We start from the raw sequence: 16,056 nt of genomic DNA, 5'->3' as shown, positions 1-16,056 counted from the left end.
TAAACACTCGCAGATGCCTTGAGCTCCGCACCGTAATTTAGTTTAATTTATTTCTCTTAGTGCCGTCTAAATAATAACGATCTAAAAAAAAGATTCCGGGAAAAAGAAACTATACCTTATATTTAGTTCATGCAGTTAAATAAATGTTGTTAATTAAGGGTAAAATATGATGATGTATTTATGATAAGTAAAGAGTAGGGGTCACCTAACATTTTTCACAATTGCATTTACTCTTTTCACAAGTGCACGTGGTTTCGCATTTGCATTTTTCACCACAACTCTTACATTGAGGGCTTCCGGTGCTGTGATCACATTTGCACTTTTCACCGCCAGAACAGCTTGGAAGGCAGGTGCTCCCACAATGACAAGAGTCCTTACAACATTCGCCTTAACAGTCACATATTTTTACAGTCATATTTATTGAGTACTATTTGACATTGTAGTGTTCAGTGTAATATCGCTTCGCTATTCTTAGGGGGGACGATGTGCGCCCTTCTTATATAGGCCCCGCTTGATCACTACTTCACAGCCCTCTCGCATCCCTATCCTTTTTTTGTCCGAAAGACAAAAATCACTTCCACACAGCAATAAAGACGCATTTATTGTTCTTTTTCTTAAAAGTGCTTGCAGTAGGGGGTTTAGCAAAAGAAAAAAATATATGACCGGTTGTTATGCGATCTGACGTAAAGTGGAACTCATTTTGAAGGGTTTCTGCACAGAAGTCAATGCCAGAAGGATTTGGAACACCTACAGGACTGAACGTCGGACTAAAATAATGTTGGTAGAGTATGGTATTACTGTAAATTAATCGTTTATACGTGACGTTGACGATGGGATTTGATTTTCTTGTATATCTGACTTGAAAATAAAAGCAATAAATGACCACAAGAAATAAAGGCAGCTGTACTTCTGCAGTTATGTCTTTTCGTCCACTGGGCCTGCCTTAATCACTATTTTCGTAATTATAAATGTGGTTGGTTCGAAGTTCGGTTTCCATACTTTCGTTGTCACTGATGTCTGTAGCTAGATAATTGGAATCTCTAATATGTTTGTCGGCTCCTGGTCTAACAGTTGAGCCTTCTTTATTCTGTCCAATGCCATTTTTTGGTTCATATGAATTGGTTTTTCGCCTAGGCTTCCTTAATAGCTGTCGATATTTGGATAATGTCGTTTTAGTATTAGGTTTGCCATTCGATTTACTTCCAAAACTGGGATTTTGCCCAAATTTATTCTCACTTTTCATTATCTTATGTCTTCTTCTTCTGTCCCTTATTCTTTCGATTGGAGATTTCCAGGTGGGTGAAGGGGATCCTACTAAACTTGATGAATCGTGGGAAGTAGTGTTACTTTTAGTAGTGTTTAAATCCCTGTTTAACGTTATGGCGCTTAAATGCTTGCCTAAATCTTCTCCGTAATAATTGACTGTTGGATTGGCGAAAAATTTGTCCCTATTGTTAATTTTTCGTCCAAGGACTGTTTTTTTGCTTATGTGCAGCTCCCTCTTTTCCAATACTCCAATTAAGCCCCAAACGTTCACTGTTATTAAAACTTTCAAAAGATGAACAAAGTTAAATGTCCAACCTCTAACATGTTTGGTGAAAGCAGCGAAAAAAATTGTGGTGAAATAGAATAAAATAAATATAAGAATATTATACGCCAATAATGGTATAGTTTCGTGATAATTTTCCCAAAGAATTCTCAATTTCGTTTTACACTTACCGTCCGTATTAATTTCAGCAGTTTTCGGTAAAAGTATGTAAGCAAAATTATGCCATGTGAAGTAACAAATAATGGAGATGAAAATTGTGTAAATCAGTAATTCGATTAGCTTGTAAAATACCTTCAAAACTACAAGGTTCTTTCTCCAAAGAAGGTTTGCGAATAAAATGTTATCGGCTAGTGAGAGGAAGCAACCCACGGTAATTATGATATGTGTCCCCTTTTTCATTTTAAATGGGATCCAATTCCAAGTTGGTTTTCCATAATTGGACTGTAAGTAGTGAACAATATAAATCCAGTTTATATCACTCAAAATATTTGCAACTAATTCACATATTTTATATGGTGCAGTTTCTACGATGAACGATTCAAATTGGCTCGCATCCTGGTAGTCATCGTGATATTGGCTGTCAAATATGACGGCTATAGTCTCGTTTAGAAATACAGTTCTTATAATCGCAGAGAAAAGGACGTAAACATGTACAACTTTATTTCTTCTATTATGATTATCGGATGGCAGTAATAAGACAACCAAAAATAGCATCCATGTTGCCACACAGATACACCCAGAAGCAAAGGTGATCATTATCATTCCTAAGGGAAATGGGTCTTTTCCGATGTATTTACTACTGTCATCTTGAACGTTGAATTTGTTGTTGATGTCATAAACAAAGTCTTGTAAGACATGAGAGAAATTAGGATTTGCACTGCCATTATCGCATCGGATCAAAAAGGATGGGTAATTTAAAGTGTAATTATAAGCACGTAAGTGCCACGAATTACTTGCTAGAGAGATGAAGCCACCTGTCAATACATTTACCGTGCATGAGTTTTCATATTTATTTAGTAGTTTATCATCTATCAAATCAGTCAGATTGTAAGCTGGAATGTTGTCGATGTGTTTTTTATAAGGTGGCCGGTGGTCGTAATGCGGTGGTCTTTCATCACCAAGTTTATGTCCCGGAGGACCAGGTATCAAATCGGGAGGTTGAATTCTCTTTCTTGCTGCTTTTTCATACGCACCTACAAGTCCTAAATGGTAAACTAAAGTGAGGAGGTAGTAAAAATGCAATCTTATGATCATTAATCTTGCACGTAAAGACGTTCCGCAACAAAAAATGCTTGTGAGTGCAATATCAATAAGTATTGTTTTTGAGCCTTCGGAGTTGAGCTGCCATTTGGTGGTACTTGTTTTGAATATGATAGAAGCCTTATCTTTGACACTTCTTCCAGTCAATTTTCTCGCCAAGTTAAAAAAAAAAGTTACAATTTTCTCATCACCCCGAAACAACAAAAGAAAGTATATTGCTCTTTAGCCCTTCCTTGCAGATTTTTCAATCCAACGGGGCTAGTAAATCTGATATCAATCACATCGATTGTGTTATCTTCACATGTTGTTTGATAGAAATCAGACCTTCTTTTTTCTTCTTCTCGGATGTTTATAGTTAGTAAAGCTAAACTGTGTATATATGGCAATCACCGAAGACGAATTATTACAGGACAGAAATAAATGGGTTACACACCAGAAATCAGGGACAAAAGGGCCCAACGGAAATTTTATAGGTTGTTTTGTTTATCTGTGCACATAGGCGACAAAACTAAAGTTATGTATCTAAGAATTACAACGTAGTGTAGGTGAGCGGTACTTGAAACTTTCTTTTTGTAAACACCATAAAAGGATATTAATGACATCGGTTGAAATAATGACATCTAGAAGGAAAATTACAACTAGAAGAAAGCGTGATTATGTTGTAAAGAATCCGGCAAATAGAAAAGCTAAAAGATGATTGCAAGGCTAGTGAAGATATTTCAAAACTTAGTTACTCGTTACCTTAAAAACCTTACATTGTTCTCATGTATTACATGAAATTCTATCTTTTCTTTTTGAATAAGCTCTAAGTATTAATCCTCAAGTATTAATTGCCCACCACCTTCTTAAAACTGTTGTTTTTTAATTACAATTTTCTACGCTAACCCGTTTCTTCCATTTTCTCACTGTTAGTATTCCCATATAACGATCTTCTTAGATTATCTATAAAAGCGTATTTTGAGATTTGTTGCAATGACCTAAAAATGGTTGACAGTCATTCTTCTTGTTGCTGCTTTTAATAAACTAATTCTTTAGAGAAGGATAAGTACTGTGACATATTTACACTTTTTAACTAACTTCTTTGGCCACAACTAGTGAAATGTTCATCTACTGCGCAATTCAATATGCCCGCCGATAGCTAAGCGATAGCTCTTTCAAAAATTTTAAAAAAAAGGTACTATCAAACTGAATTGGAATGATTATGGTTCAAACTTACTCCTGATTCAAATATAGCAAAAAAATCAGGTGTGCAGCTATAGATCTGCCAGATACACGAGTCATTGCGAAAGGCACCATATATTACCTTATTTAGTGCCTTCTTGAAAAACAACTACAAGATCTTAACGTCACTGTATAGTGCCATTCGGTGAGCAAAGACAGGTATTGGTACTAATTGACAGTAAATGACTTATCTAACCCGTTGACGCAATGCTTCGCTTTTGCCATCAAGAATGTTGAACTGTGCAAAATGGTATTTTTTCGGAGAAACATTTCAAAATGGAAAGGTAACAACGTCCGTAGTTTTGTTTTTCCGTTTTATCGTTTACATGATTATCCTGAAAAGTCCCCTGCAGCAGCAATCATAGGGCCCACTCACTGCCATGTCTTCCCACCTCCTAAGAAATGGCTGCCCCACGCCCCTTTGACGACTTACTCCTCAAGGTAAAACTTGGCGTACGGAGAGGGGTCGAGAAAAGGTTCCGAGTGGAAATGTACGCCAATGTTTAGGGCTACGTGGAATGTGATCTCATTCTTACAAAACACGTAGATGATGAAAAGGGCCGCAAAAGTTTCTGTTATTCTTTAAATTGTTCCCAGAAATCCTCGAAGGAATGACCTAAATCTTAAGGCACTTGCTTTTAAAACTATTGTTCGTTAATTTGTTAGTAATGCAACCAAGTGCTCCAGCCCAACCGAAAAAAAGGGAAATTAACTTTACATCGATAAGCTCTGACGCAATGCGGGAGGGGATTTCCCGAGCGGAAATACCACGGCGCTGAAAAAAAAAAAATCGGAACCGGAGTTGCCTCACCGATCCCAATGGTGACATGCAAAGAAAATTTTATTGGCATTAAATCTATGAGGAAGAGGGTAGGAAGGAGTACTAGGCAAAAATCGTAACTAGGAGCAGAAGGCGAGTAAAACCCTTTCAATACTAGGGAGAGAGTGATTTGATAAGGATACCTCCTCACTCGAGAACTAGTTGATGTCTGCATCATTACCAAAGTTCATGTATATAAAAAAGGAACTGGGTGATTTATTTTTTCTCACGCATTCTGCTTACAAATAATTCATTAGATAATTTTACTGATTAACTACGACTTTTTGCAGCCGTTAATCTCATCATAGATATAGAATAACAGCTTGGAACAAGAAGGAAAACCAAAAACCTACTCAAATGTTAATGCAAATAAAAATGGACAATCATCCTTTTAATTTTCAACCTATTTTAGCTTCCCATTCAATGACAAGAGACAGTACAAAGCCAAAAAAAATGACGGATACCGCTTTCGTGCCAAGCCCTCCTGTAGGGTTTATTAAAGAGGAGAACAAGGCTGATTTGCATACAATTTCGGTAGTTGCTTCGAATGTGACTCTACCGCAAATTCAGCTCCCAAAGATTGCAACACTTGAAGAGCCTGGTTATGAGAGCAGAACTGGCTCACTTACAGATCTTTCTGGAAGAAGAAATTCTGTTAATATAGGAGCATTGTGTGAGGATGTTCCAAATACTGCGGGCCCACATATTGCAAGGCCGGTGACAATAAACAATTTGATTCCTCCGTCTTTACCAAGACTGAACACATACCAGCTTAGACCGCAACTATCAGATACTCATTTAAACTGTCACTTCAATTCTAATCCATACACCACTGCATCACACGCACCATTTGAATCTTCCTACACTACTGCATCTACATTTACTAGCCAACCGGCAGCTTCATATTTTCCCTCAAATAGTACCCCAGCTACGAGAAAAAATAGTGCCACGACTAACCTTCCTTCAGAGGAAAGACGTCGAGTTTCCGTTTCTCTTTCAGAGCAGGTTTTTAACGAAGGCGAAAGATATAACAATGATGGCCAGTTGATCGGTAAAACAGGCAAACCTTTAAGAAATACTAAGAGAGCTGCCCAAAATCGAAGCGCACAAAAGGCGTTTAGGCAGCGTCGTGAGAAATACATCAAAAATCTCGAAGAAAAATCAAAACTATTCGATGGCTTGATGAAAGAAAACAGTGAATTGAAAAAAATGATTGAATCATTAAAGTCGAAATTAAAAGAATAAAATAATGAATAATTATTAGTACTAGTAACATCTTAAAAGTTTTCAAAGCACATGGCAAGCACTTCTTCAGGGGGATGCAACCCCCCTTCTCCAAAGAAAATTGATGCCTAAGGTGGCGAAAATATTACGAGATAGGAAACAATTTATGGTTTCTAGTTTCAGGCAGCTTGTATTAGGTAATCAACAAAGCTTAATTTTCACCATTTTTATTTTCTTTCCTTCATCTCCCTTTTTTTATGGCAGGCACATTACTAAAAAGGAAAGAGTCAAGAGTGTAAAAATATACGTAGAAAATACATAGTAAGAAACGAAATTATATCATAGCAATTTGAAAAGTTTATTTCCCTAATTTTTTCAGCTTAGCGAATGTTGTCATGGAGCTTAGATATTCTCGCTTTTTTTTTTTCGCATTCTGATGTAATGAATATTGTTGACGTAAAGTTGTGCCAATTACGTAATTTTTTTTGTTTCTAAGGAGAGTTCCGGCCAGAAATTTCCTAGGGCTGATCCGGAGAACGACAGGAAAGATGGTCCGATGTTTTTTTCCCTCGCCCAAGAAACTTATTATCTTCAAGTTCCGATTTCTCAAATATCAACCATAGCATGAAACAAATTTAGTATACTAAGTGAGAAGATCATTATATGTACGTATGTATGAAAAAGCAGTAAAAAAAGAATTCAAGATAATAAAGTTATATTTCGTATTATTTTTAGCGGCCAGTCCGGATGATACCAGCAGCGATCAACGTCTGAATCTTTTTGAATACTTCTGGATTTTTCATGTGTTCTTGTAAAGCAGCGGGATTCTGTTGGGCCTGCTGCAAAATACTTTGCATAACAGGATCTTGCATGATCGCAGCCACTTCAGGATCTTTCATGGCCCTTTGATAGGTTTCTTCTGGGGTTTCGTTACTGGTACCAGGTTGGAATCTTTGTTGGCTTGCCTTGTAGTACAGTTGATCAATTTCCCTTGCACTAGAACCATTATTCACTTCAGCATCTTTGGTTCTGGCCGCATCTAGTGTTTCCAAAGCGGAAGCATATTCTTTAACAGCAATTTGTGCGGTGGCCTTTCTGATATAAGCTCTCACGAAATTTGGATCTTTTTCAATGGCTTTGTTACAATCTGCGATAGCTTCAGGGAAAGACATTAACTTCGCTAGTGCAGCAGCTCTATTAGAATATCCTCTAGCATCTTCAGGTGCCCTTTTGATCATTTCAGTGTAAGCCTTAACAGCATTCGGCCAATCACTCTTGGTAAAATATTCCTTACCTTCAAGACGGGCTTCCTCCGCCTTTTCAGGGTTAACATACGCCTCCGCCTCAGCTTTCTTCAATTCTTTTTCAGCATTCCTTAACTTGGTCAAAATGTCAGCAGTACGATGTTCGGTCAATGATTTTTGGTAGTATTCTATAGTTTTCTTCAAGTCACCCAATTTGTGATAGGCATTACCAATACGCGCAAATGATTTGGAAATGACCTTGTAATCCGCTCTCATTTCTCTACCTTGCTCAACAGCATCATTCAAGGTAGAAATAGCTGTCTCGTATTCGCCTTTTTCGTATTCAGCAGCAGCACGGTTGTTTAAATAGGTAATATCTTTATGCAGTTCCCACGCCTTGTTGTAGTGCTCTATAGCTTCATCGAATTGACGTGCCTTGTAAAACTTGTTACCTTCGGCCTTTTCCTTGTCGGCCTCAATTTTAGAGTCATCTTCATCAACTTCCATTGGCTCGGATTCCTTACTTTCTTCTTTCTGTGGTGCTTTAGAGGAATTTTCCTTGCTCGTAGTGGAATCGCTTTGTGGTTCAGCATCTTTCTTTTGTTCAGTGCTTTTACTGGTTTCCGGTTCCTTTGGCATGGAGTTTGATTGGTTTATATCATCCATGTTTAAATCAACCCCCATCAATGTAGCCATGATGGTCATTAATCTTGGATCAGTAAACAGATCTTGGCCAATAGCTTGCGGATTTTGTTTGTACCCAATCAGTTTAGCCACTAATTGAGGGTCCTTCATCATTTCGCTAGTTTTTGGGTTCTTCTTTAAATTTTCAATTAAATTTGGGTCAGCAAACAACTGTGTCAACCCTAAATCAGGCTGTGCCTGTCTTGCCTGTTGGGTACGATGAACCTGATCCAATCCTTCTTTGGCGGCCTTGTTACTGGCATCCAACTCCAAGGCTTTTTTGTAGTTGCTTTCAGCTTCGTCGAGATCGCCAAGACCTAAGTGGGCGGCACCGAGTCTATTATAACCCTTAGACCAAGATGGATTGATTTTGACACATTCATTAGCATCATTCAATGCGTCACTAAATTTCTTTAAAGAAGTATAACAGGCGGACCTGTTAGAATATAAAACATGGTTTGGAGTTTCAGAAACTTCAATAGCTTTAGTGAAGAGCTCTATCGCTTTATCGTAATCCTTAGCGGTAAATGCAGCGTTACCTTGTTGTTTGTATTCATCGGCTGTCAATGACATCTTTCTTGCGTATAGGTTGTTTTAGTAGCTACAGTGAGGAATTTGGGAGCAGACTTTTGGGCTTAAACAAGATACCTTAATAAGATGATTGATCTATATATAATTTTTCTAGCAGATCCTATTTACTTAATCTATGTATGTGATTTTTTCTTTATTCCTTAAAGGAGGAGAAGCGAAGAGAGAGCGATGAATCTGAATTTTTTTTCTGGAATGTTCTATCATACTACACGAATCTTCACGAAGATATCAGTTCTCATAGTCAAATATTATGTATATTGAACTTGCGTTTAGTTCAATAGTTTGGTCAATTGCGGCGTTTGTCTTGAAAGTATCATCAGAAGTTGCCAGACATAGAATATTGTCCGAACAAGCAATTTTAACCACGCTGTCTTCGTTAAATTTGGCGAAATTTTTTATTTTCTTGCGGGTTTGTAGGTTCCAGCATGAAATTATGCCATCAGAGCCAGCCGTGTATAGGAACTTATGACGGGGGGAAAATTCAATAGAATTTACTGGATACGCTAAGTTTGTATCTTTTAAATTCAAACGGTGGCATCTAAATGCAAATCTTTTGCTTGAGTTGTAATCATCGCCCTGATCATCGAAAAACTCCACAGCAACTCGCCCGTCAATGCTGCTACATGCATAACCTTCTTGTTCTTTCGGTAAAAGAGCGACATCTCTTATTTGGTACTTCAGTCCTGATTCTTCAATTGTTCCGTTATCATCCTCACAGAGTGGCAGGCGAAACCATTGAACCTGACTATTGTTCATACCAACGATCAATCGAGAGGAGTTTGTATCCATAGTAAATATCTTATTCTTCACCTTTGTGTTATTAGAGTTCAAATTTTTAACAGCAATAACTCCATCACCATAATTGCGAGGGTCGATAACCTCTATCAGGCCATCCCATGACGCGGCAATGAGTTTATCGTCTCCATATTTGCATATTCGGCAAATACCCAAATTGGCTTCATTGTTCGTCAAAGCTTGGAAGCTGGGACTACCTATCAAATCAACTTTTAGAATTTCACCCTGTACAGTTCCCACGTATATTTGCAGATCGGTATTGTCGATGAAATTGCAGCACAATAACGGATGTTTATATCGTAGCGATTGTAAAAGGTCAACATTCTTTGCTTGAATGTCGAATTTGTAGACTGTTAAAGAGCCATCCCAAGACGTAATCAAAAGCAGTGACTTGGAAGGGATTATTTTGATGTCGCTTATGTAGTCTTTTGGGGCCTGCTCAATTTGTACTATCTGCATGCCGCGACTGTTGTGTTTTCGTGTTGCAGATATCAGATAGCTTTTCTTTCGCGATGTGATATTTTTTTCGTTCACTATTTTTTGTATTCTCGGACATGCAGATCTCCGTTGGTATATGTATGAGTATATAAATGGAAGATAAATTAAACGGATGATATATTATGCAAAGGGGTGTCTGCCTCGATTATTTATCGTTAACTCAATTTTAATAGTTAAGTTTATGAGGCTTGGTTGTCACCGAAAGTTGGTCGTATCTTAGCGCGTTTTCTTGTATCCAAGTTTTCCTCTTCGTCTTCCTCACTGGAGTTTTCTGGTGACAGTATTTTTCTCTTAACTGTGTTTAACGACTTTATTTTTGTATTCAATTCGTTGTTTCCTTGAATATCAATCCCCTGGGCAGTTCGTAGAGGGGTTGTTGGGGGGGTTCCGATTGAGTCTTTTTGGGCCTTCATTTGCTTTCTCAAGTCGCTCGCCTCCCTTTTTAACTGTCTTAACTTCTTAATTTGATCTTGCGTCTTGAAGAAATCTGGTATTTGGGATTCAAGAAATGTGACCCAATTATCACAATCTGAGTGGATTTGGTAGTCTATAATGCCGTGCCAAGAGGATTCGCCAATGGGTGTCTTGTTTACGAGAATGATCAGGCCGCCACGATCGTGAATTTTCTTACTTAATTTTTTTACCAGTTGTTTCACACCATCAACTTTCAAACTTGTACCCATGATGATCAAAAAATCAGGATTGCCTTTAATTATGTCAAGATTTAGGCCTTGCGTAATAATTTCACAGGATGGATGGTTTTCACCATACAGGACGATATTAGGTCTTAGAATACCCACATTAGAACCAAGAGTTCGCTTTCCTTCATTCAATCTCTTGTTGATAAGTGCTTCGCAATCCGGACACAATGGTAACTCACCTCTTCTTAGACAACGAGACCAGTACCTGCTCCAGGGAAAAGTCTGGAAGCACTTTGTACACGAAAGAGTTTTCAGGTCGCCGTGCAACTGAACGACATCCAGATTTTTCCAATGTGAACTAAATGAGGTAAGCGGTAATTTCCTATTTGATAAAGTAAGTCCTATGCTTTCTTCGAGCCCATCGATGTTTTGCGTGTAACAGCGCAGCAGTTTGTTCCTATCTTTTAGATGCGCAATGAACTTGTGCGTCTTAGTCGGCTTTGCCAATTGAACATTTGAATAGAGCCTCTCCATAAATTTAGCAAAAATGGATATTTTGAAGTCATCTCTAAATAGCGAAATATCAAACATTTCCCTGCCGGACTTGATAGACCAATACTGTGAACAATCCTTTTTCACTAGGTCGTAGAGCCCATCAGAAGAGCGAAAGTCAGGAATGCCCGCGTTGCACGAAATGCCTGCCCCAGTCAGACAAGCAATTCTCCTAGATCTGCTCAACTGCTTGGTTACGCGCCGGAGAACTTCATCGTCGGCATCAAGACCTATAATATGTGCCAGTTTCTCAGTCTGCAAAGAGGACGGTAAGTCGGAGCACATTGAGCCCGATCGACTGGCAGGTGGCGAGGGCGATACTGAAGTCATTTTTGAGAAAGATGGATCTAGTTGTATGTAAATTAATCCCTTCAGTTTTTACACCACTAACCACGTATTTGCCCTTGCTTGTGTTATATATAAGACGTACGCCAGATATAGTTCTCTGGCACGAATAACATTGCTTGCTTTTATTGACGTTTTACCCTTTGTGGTAACAGCAAACATAAACGTCGTTCGTGATGTTGAGTTACTTATTGTTACCCGCAATTGAGGGATACCCGCCACAGAAACACATGCAGTGCATTTGCCACTGTGCATAGCCGTAGGAAGAGGGAAAAACGAACAGGGAAGAAGCAGGAAGAGCAGACAGCAAGAACCCGTGCTAAGGAAGGTGATGAACTTTGGCCACTGAAGGCGCATTTTACCTCTGAAGGATCCCGTTTCCACATTTGTAAGCTAGTGTTCGTTCATATAAACACCCTGATCTTCGGCATTTCACTACTCTTCGGGCTCACGCTTCTCATCCAACACTTTGTGTATATGTCCATCTCCTCATGATGAGTCCCGCCCAAGATAAACTGCAGCACCAGCATCATAATCCTAATTCTTCCTCATCGTCATCCTCTAAGATGACGAACGTTTATCAGGTTACCACGCCAAAGTCTCCTCAGGATTTGGAAAACAACATGGATGAGCCCTTCAAAATGGACACCGCCACCAGTAATCCGGACAAGGATAGCGAAAATACCCAGCGGTTGAAGTACGAATGTGCCAAAGGGGAAATACAGAATGTTTTGAACCTACATATAATGCTAAACCACAAGCATGTTAGGCACTTACGAAGAAATGTTCAAAAGGTTAACGCAAAACTAGCTCTCTTGGAAACCCTGCATAAGGATACTGGTCTATTGAACAAAATCGAACGGACGTATCAACTCAAAATAAAACAACATCAGCAGCATAGCGTGCTCGGCGGCCACTTTCACGACAGTACGGCTACGGAAAATACGAACGCATCAAATTATAACCTGTCATACCCGGTTCTATCGGATTATAACATCAACTGTCAGCCTTTGTCTTCGAGCAGCAACAGAAATCTGTCAACAACACGCATACCACACCACCATTATCATACTAGAAGCAAGAGTAACGGGCTTTTGCTAGAACCTTCTGCCCTCCGTCCGGCAAATTCGAATATAATTGATTACAGGCTAACAGGTTCTAAATCTCTATCAGAAGCCATAACCAAGCCCACTCCCGTCTCGCTTCCTCACTCTAATTCGGATGGCATTTCTTCACCTCGTTCCTCCTCAATCTCCCCCTTAGACGAGCAGCCGGGGTTCCAGATACTCCCTTTTAAACCAAGTCAGATGCATCTTAACCACAGACGTAATTACAGTAGCACTTGTTTGACGAGCAATAGCGGTATCATCGGTAAGACTGAAAATAATGAGCCCATTTTTAGAAGATATGACGGCATTTTGGTTATAATTACGTGCTCCAAATGTGACCGTTCCGGTTTCACTTCCGCGCAAGGTATCGTGAACCATACTCGACTAAAACATTCTAAACTATATTCAAGCCAACCATTGGCAGTTTTAAACAACCAAAAACTACTTCCTAATGATAAGCAGGATCCGGAAATTTTATCTAAGTTCAAGAAACTAAATTTGGACCCAAACAAAGACTACCTACCCTCTGACATTGCAATCCCAAAACCACAATCACCAATCAACCACTCCGAGAACCATACGCGGGCTCCAAAGACTGTCAAGAACACTCCTCATTTAGAAAAACTATACCAAAATAAAGAAGACTTCAAAAAACTGATTGACATGGTTAATGAAACTCCGGATGATTTGAATGAATATTTGAAGCAACGTGAAATTCAATTAAGATATCAAAAGGAGCAAGAAGAGGAATCTTCCAAATCTGATGACGAAGCTTCTTACGTCCCATCACCGTCTCTCTCAGCAACGGCTACAACAACAACGACTACGGACCCACCCTCTCCGCCAGTGCTATCCTCCTCCTTACAAAGAAAATTGCTGCGTAAGAGAAAACTGAGCTTGAATAGCTCTACTCCCATGGAAGATTTACCTTTAAGAGAAAGGTTGAGAGCAAATCCCACTGACAAGAAACCAAGAAAAGCGGCCCTTTTGACTAATGAACTTGAGGGTCCTGATCCTGCAGCAAAATCATCATCTTATTACAATCTAAGGTCGAAATCAAGACTGCGTGGTTCTCATACATAGTACACACATATAAATAAGTAAATTACGTAATATAATATTCTGTTGGTTTTCTGACCTAATTTGTCGCTTTGGAAGAAAAAGTGGATTGTATTTTTTTGCATATTCCCTAATATTGAAGATCACTGAATATACTCACAGTGAACAATTACTTGAAATGCTACGGTTTACTCATCGAGGCCTTCCCTCCAGCACTCGTTTTAGAAACATTTTCGTAAGGTTAAATCACATTTATGTACCATGGTTCTATGCCATAGACGTACCCAACTCCAAACCCTATTTACCCACATATCAAACTTTACACTCACCCAAAAAGTTTAAGCCGTTCTCCGTTGATGATTCTAATCGTTTGGAAAAGGCCAGTAAGCGTCAAGAACGCAGGCCTGTTTTAGTCAACGAAGATTACCTGTTTAAAGTCGACCTCTCTCACATGGAATTGTCCCCTACCTATTGGGAAGGCCCTACTTATCAAGTACGAAGAGGTGTGTGGTTCGACTCTTCAAATCAACCTTTGTCCAGTGATCTTACCTCCGAAATTGAAGGGTTGTATAAGCAGCTCAAATTCGACGACAGTAATGATGATCCGACCACGACACCTCCTGCAGAATCGCAAGATATATTTAGGCTCAAAGGTAAATACCCAGTCGATAAAGAAAACGAAGGAGAGCAAAAAAATGGATCCAGCAATAAAGATGAGAACGAATCTACTTTCAAGTTTATTTTGTTTGCCAATAAACAAACTGCATTTTTACTATCGGATTTAGATGGAGGAAAACTGCAATTAGCCTTTCTAAGGTCTAATCTGGCTCAATCCTTACCGATTAATGCTACAATGATTACAAGATCATACAAATATTCATCCTCCGCAACTACTAAACAGACATCCACATCTTTTAAGGCAGCAAAAACGCCTCAAACGGAAGTAGCAGATGGTAGTAACAGTTCCAAATCGAGGAGCATTGAAACAAAGTTAGAAAAGAAAGTTTCAAACCTCTTCAATTTATCGGACTTTTTACAGTTGTTCAATGGTAATGCTAGTAAAGATCAAGATGATGCACAGAGCTTGGAAAAGCAAATGGAAACAGACTATAACAATGCAGATAACAGTCAAGGCGCTAATGCTAGTAGCAAAATAGAAGATGGCAAAAATTCGGGCGCAAGCGATAGACAAATTAGAAGTAACAGAAGAGATGTGGATAACTTGATACTATGCGTTCACGGTATAGGTCAGACTTTGGGTAAGAAGTACGAATACGTAAATTTCGCACACACGGTAAATCTACTTAGGTCTAATATGAAAAAAATCTACAATAATTCTGAGAAACTACAATCATTAAACACAGCACCTGATTATAAAAGCAACTGTAACGTTCAAGTGCTACCCATCACCTGGAGGCACTCGATAAGTTTCCAAACGGATGCTAAGGAGGAAAATATAGAAAATCCTGACCTACCGACTTTGTCACAAGTCACAGTAAATGGAGTGTTACCCTTGAGGAAGCTACTGGCTGACGGTCTACTAGATATTTTGTTGTATGTCGAACCATACTACCAAGATATGATTCTACAACAAGTAACCTCTCAATTGAACAAAACATATCGGATTTTTAAAGAATTTAATCCAGAGTTTGATGGGAAAGTCCATTTAGTGGGCCATTCGTTGGGTAGTATGATATTATTTGATATTCTATCCAAACAAAAAAAATATGAATTAGAATTTCAAGTAGACAACCTGTTCTTTATTGGCTCACCAATTGGATTGTTAAAGTTAATTCAAAGAACAAAAATTGGTGACCGTCCCGAATTTCCCAATGACTTGGAGAGAAAATTAACCGTACAGAGACCGCAATGTAAGGACATTTATAATGTTTACCACGTCTGTGATCCCATTTCTTATAGGATGGAACCTCTTGTTAGTAAAGAAATGGCTCATTACGAACAAACTTATTTACCACATTGTAGTGAAGCTTATGGACTAACTTCTAAAGTTTTGGAATTTGGCGAAAACATATGGAAAGATTTGCCAGGTACTGATGAAAATAATTTGCAGTCCAAAAAAACTTCTCCAGAAAAAAAAGAGGTCAAGTTATCAGAAAATCTTACGAGAATGCTTACAGGTTTGAATTACACCGGACGTCTAGATTATGCTATGTCTCCAAGTCTGCTAGAAGTGGATTTTATATCAGCTATAAAATCACATGTTTCTTATTTCGAAGAACCGGATATTGCAGCGTTTATCCTAAAAGAAATTTTAAGTAAACATGAAAATGCATCAGAAATATATGTAAAAAGAAAGACTGGTTGATCAGTAAACGCAAGGCACAAGTTTTTTTTAACTTTTTTCTTTACTGTCTATTATAGTTCCACTGTGTAAGGTTGTATTCTTTCCGTACTTCAACTTGCGGGTAACAGGATTGACACCTTTTCAATTTTTTCCGTTATT

At 38.6% G+C, this 16,056-nt stretch overlaps 8 protein-coding genes and 1 pseudogene across 9 annotated transcripts; 3 read left to right on the top strand and 6 right to left on the bottom strand.

The window, feature by feature from the left end:
* Nucleotides 1–205: 205 nt before the first annotated feature.
* CRS5 lies at nt 206–415 on the bottom strand (annotated as a pseudogene). The gene has a single exon. A coding segment is annotated over exon 1 (210 nt).
* A 528-nt stretch (nt 416–943) lies between these two features.
* On the bottom strand, nt 944–2,803 carry DFG16 (Dfg16p; the record flags this gene model as incomplete). The annotated part of the gene is made up of 1 exon (NM_001183449.1): nt 944–2,803. One exon carries the CDS (start codon nt 2,801–2,803, stop codon nt 944–946), a length of 1,860 nt encoding a protein of 619 aa, NP_014673.1.
* Nucleotides 2,804–4,692: 1,889 nt separating this feature from the next.
* On the bottom strand, nt 4,693–5,028 carry YOR029W (uncharacterized protein; the record flags this gene model as incomplete). Its single annotated transcript, NM_001348877.1, has 1 exon — nt 4,693–5,028. The coding sequence occupies one exon, from the start codon at nt 5,026–5,028 to the stop codon at nt 4,693–4,695; it is 336 nt and encodes a 111-aa protein (NP_001335815.1).
* Nucleotides 5,029–5,207: 179 nt separating this feature from the next.
* Nucleotides 5,208–6,095, top strand: CIN5 (Cin5p; the record flags this gene model as incomplete). The annotated part of the gene is made up of 1 exon (NM_001183447.1): nt 5,208–6,095. The coding sequence occupies one exon, from the start codon at nt 5,208–5,210 to the stop codon at nt 6,093–6,095; it is 888 nt and encodes a 295-aa protein (NP_014671.1).
* Nucleotides 6,096–6,805: 710 nt separating this feature from the next.
* STI1 (Hsp90 cochaperone STI1) lies at nt 6,806–8,575 on the bottom strand (the record flags this gene model as incomplete). Its single annotated transcript, NM_001183446.1, has 1 exon — nt 6,806–8,575. One exon carries the CDS (start codon nt 8,573–8,575, stop codon nt 6,806–6,808), a length of 1,770 nt encoding a protein of 589 aa, NP_014670.1.
* Nucleotides 8,576–8,821: 246 nt separating this feature from the next.
* BUB3 (Bub3p) lies at nt 8,822–9,847 on the bottom strand (the record flags this gene model as incomplete). The annotated part of the gene is made up of 1 exon (NM_001183445.1): nt 8,822–9,847. The coding sequence occupies one exon, from the start codon at nt 9,845–9,847 to the stop codon at nt 8,822–8,824; it is 1,026 nt and encodes a 341-aa protein (NP_014669.1).
* A 218-nt stretch (nt 9,848–10,065) lies between these two features.
* On the bottom strand, nt 10,066–11,409 carry HST3 (NAD-dependent histone deacetylase HST3; the record flags this gene model as incomplete). Its single annotated transcript, NM_001183444.1, has 1 exon — nt 10,066–11,409. One exon carries the CDS (start codon nt 11,407–11,409, stop codon nt 10,066–10,068), a length of 1,344 nt encoding a protein of 447 aa, NP_014668.1.
* Nucleotides 11,410–11,915: 506 nt separating this feature from the next.
* AHC1 (Ahc1p) lies at nt 11,916–13,616 on the top strand (the record flags this gene model as incomplete). Its single annotated transcript, NM_001183442.1, has 1 exon — nt 11,916–13,616. The coding sequence occupies one exon, from the start codon at nt 11,916–11,918 to the stop codon at nt 13,614–13,616; it is 1,701 nt and encodes a 566-aa protein (NP_014666.1).
* Nucleotides 13,617–13,770: 154 nt separating this feature from the next.
* DDL1 (putative carboxylic ester hydrolase) lies at nt 13,771–15,918 on the top strand (the record flags this gene model as incomplete). The annotated part of the gene is made up of 1 exon (NM_001183441.1): nt 13,771–15,918. One exon carries the CDS (start codon nt 13,771–13,773, stop codon nt 15,916–15,918), a length of 2,148 nt encoding a protein of 715 aa, NP_014665.1.
* Between the last annotated feature and the right edge of the window lie 138 nt (nt 15,919–16,056).

This window comes from Saccharomyces cerevisiae, chromosome XV (assembly GCF_000146045.2).
Source record: "Saccharomyces cerevisiae S288C chromosome XV, complete sequence".
In the NCBI taxonomy this organism is placed as follows: Eukaryota; Fungi; Ascomycota; class Saccharomycetes; order Saccharomycetales; family Saccharomycetaceae; genus Saccharomyces; species Saccharomyces cerevisiae.
The sequence above is the reverse complement of the archived record's forward strand: the minus strand, read 5'-3'. Positions and strand labels throughout refer to the sequence as shown.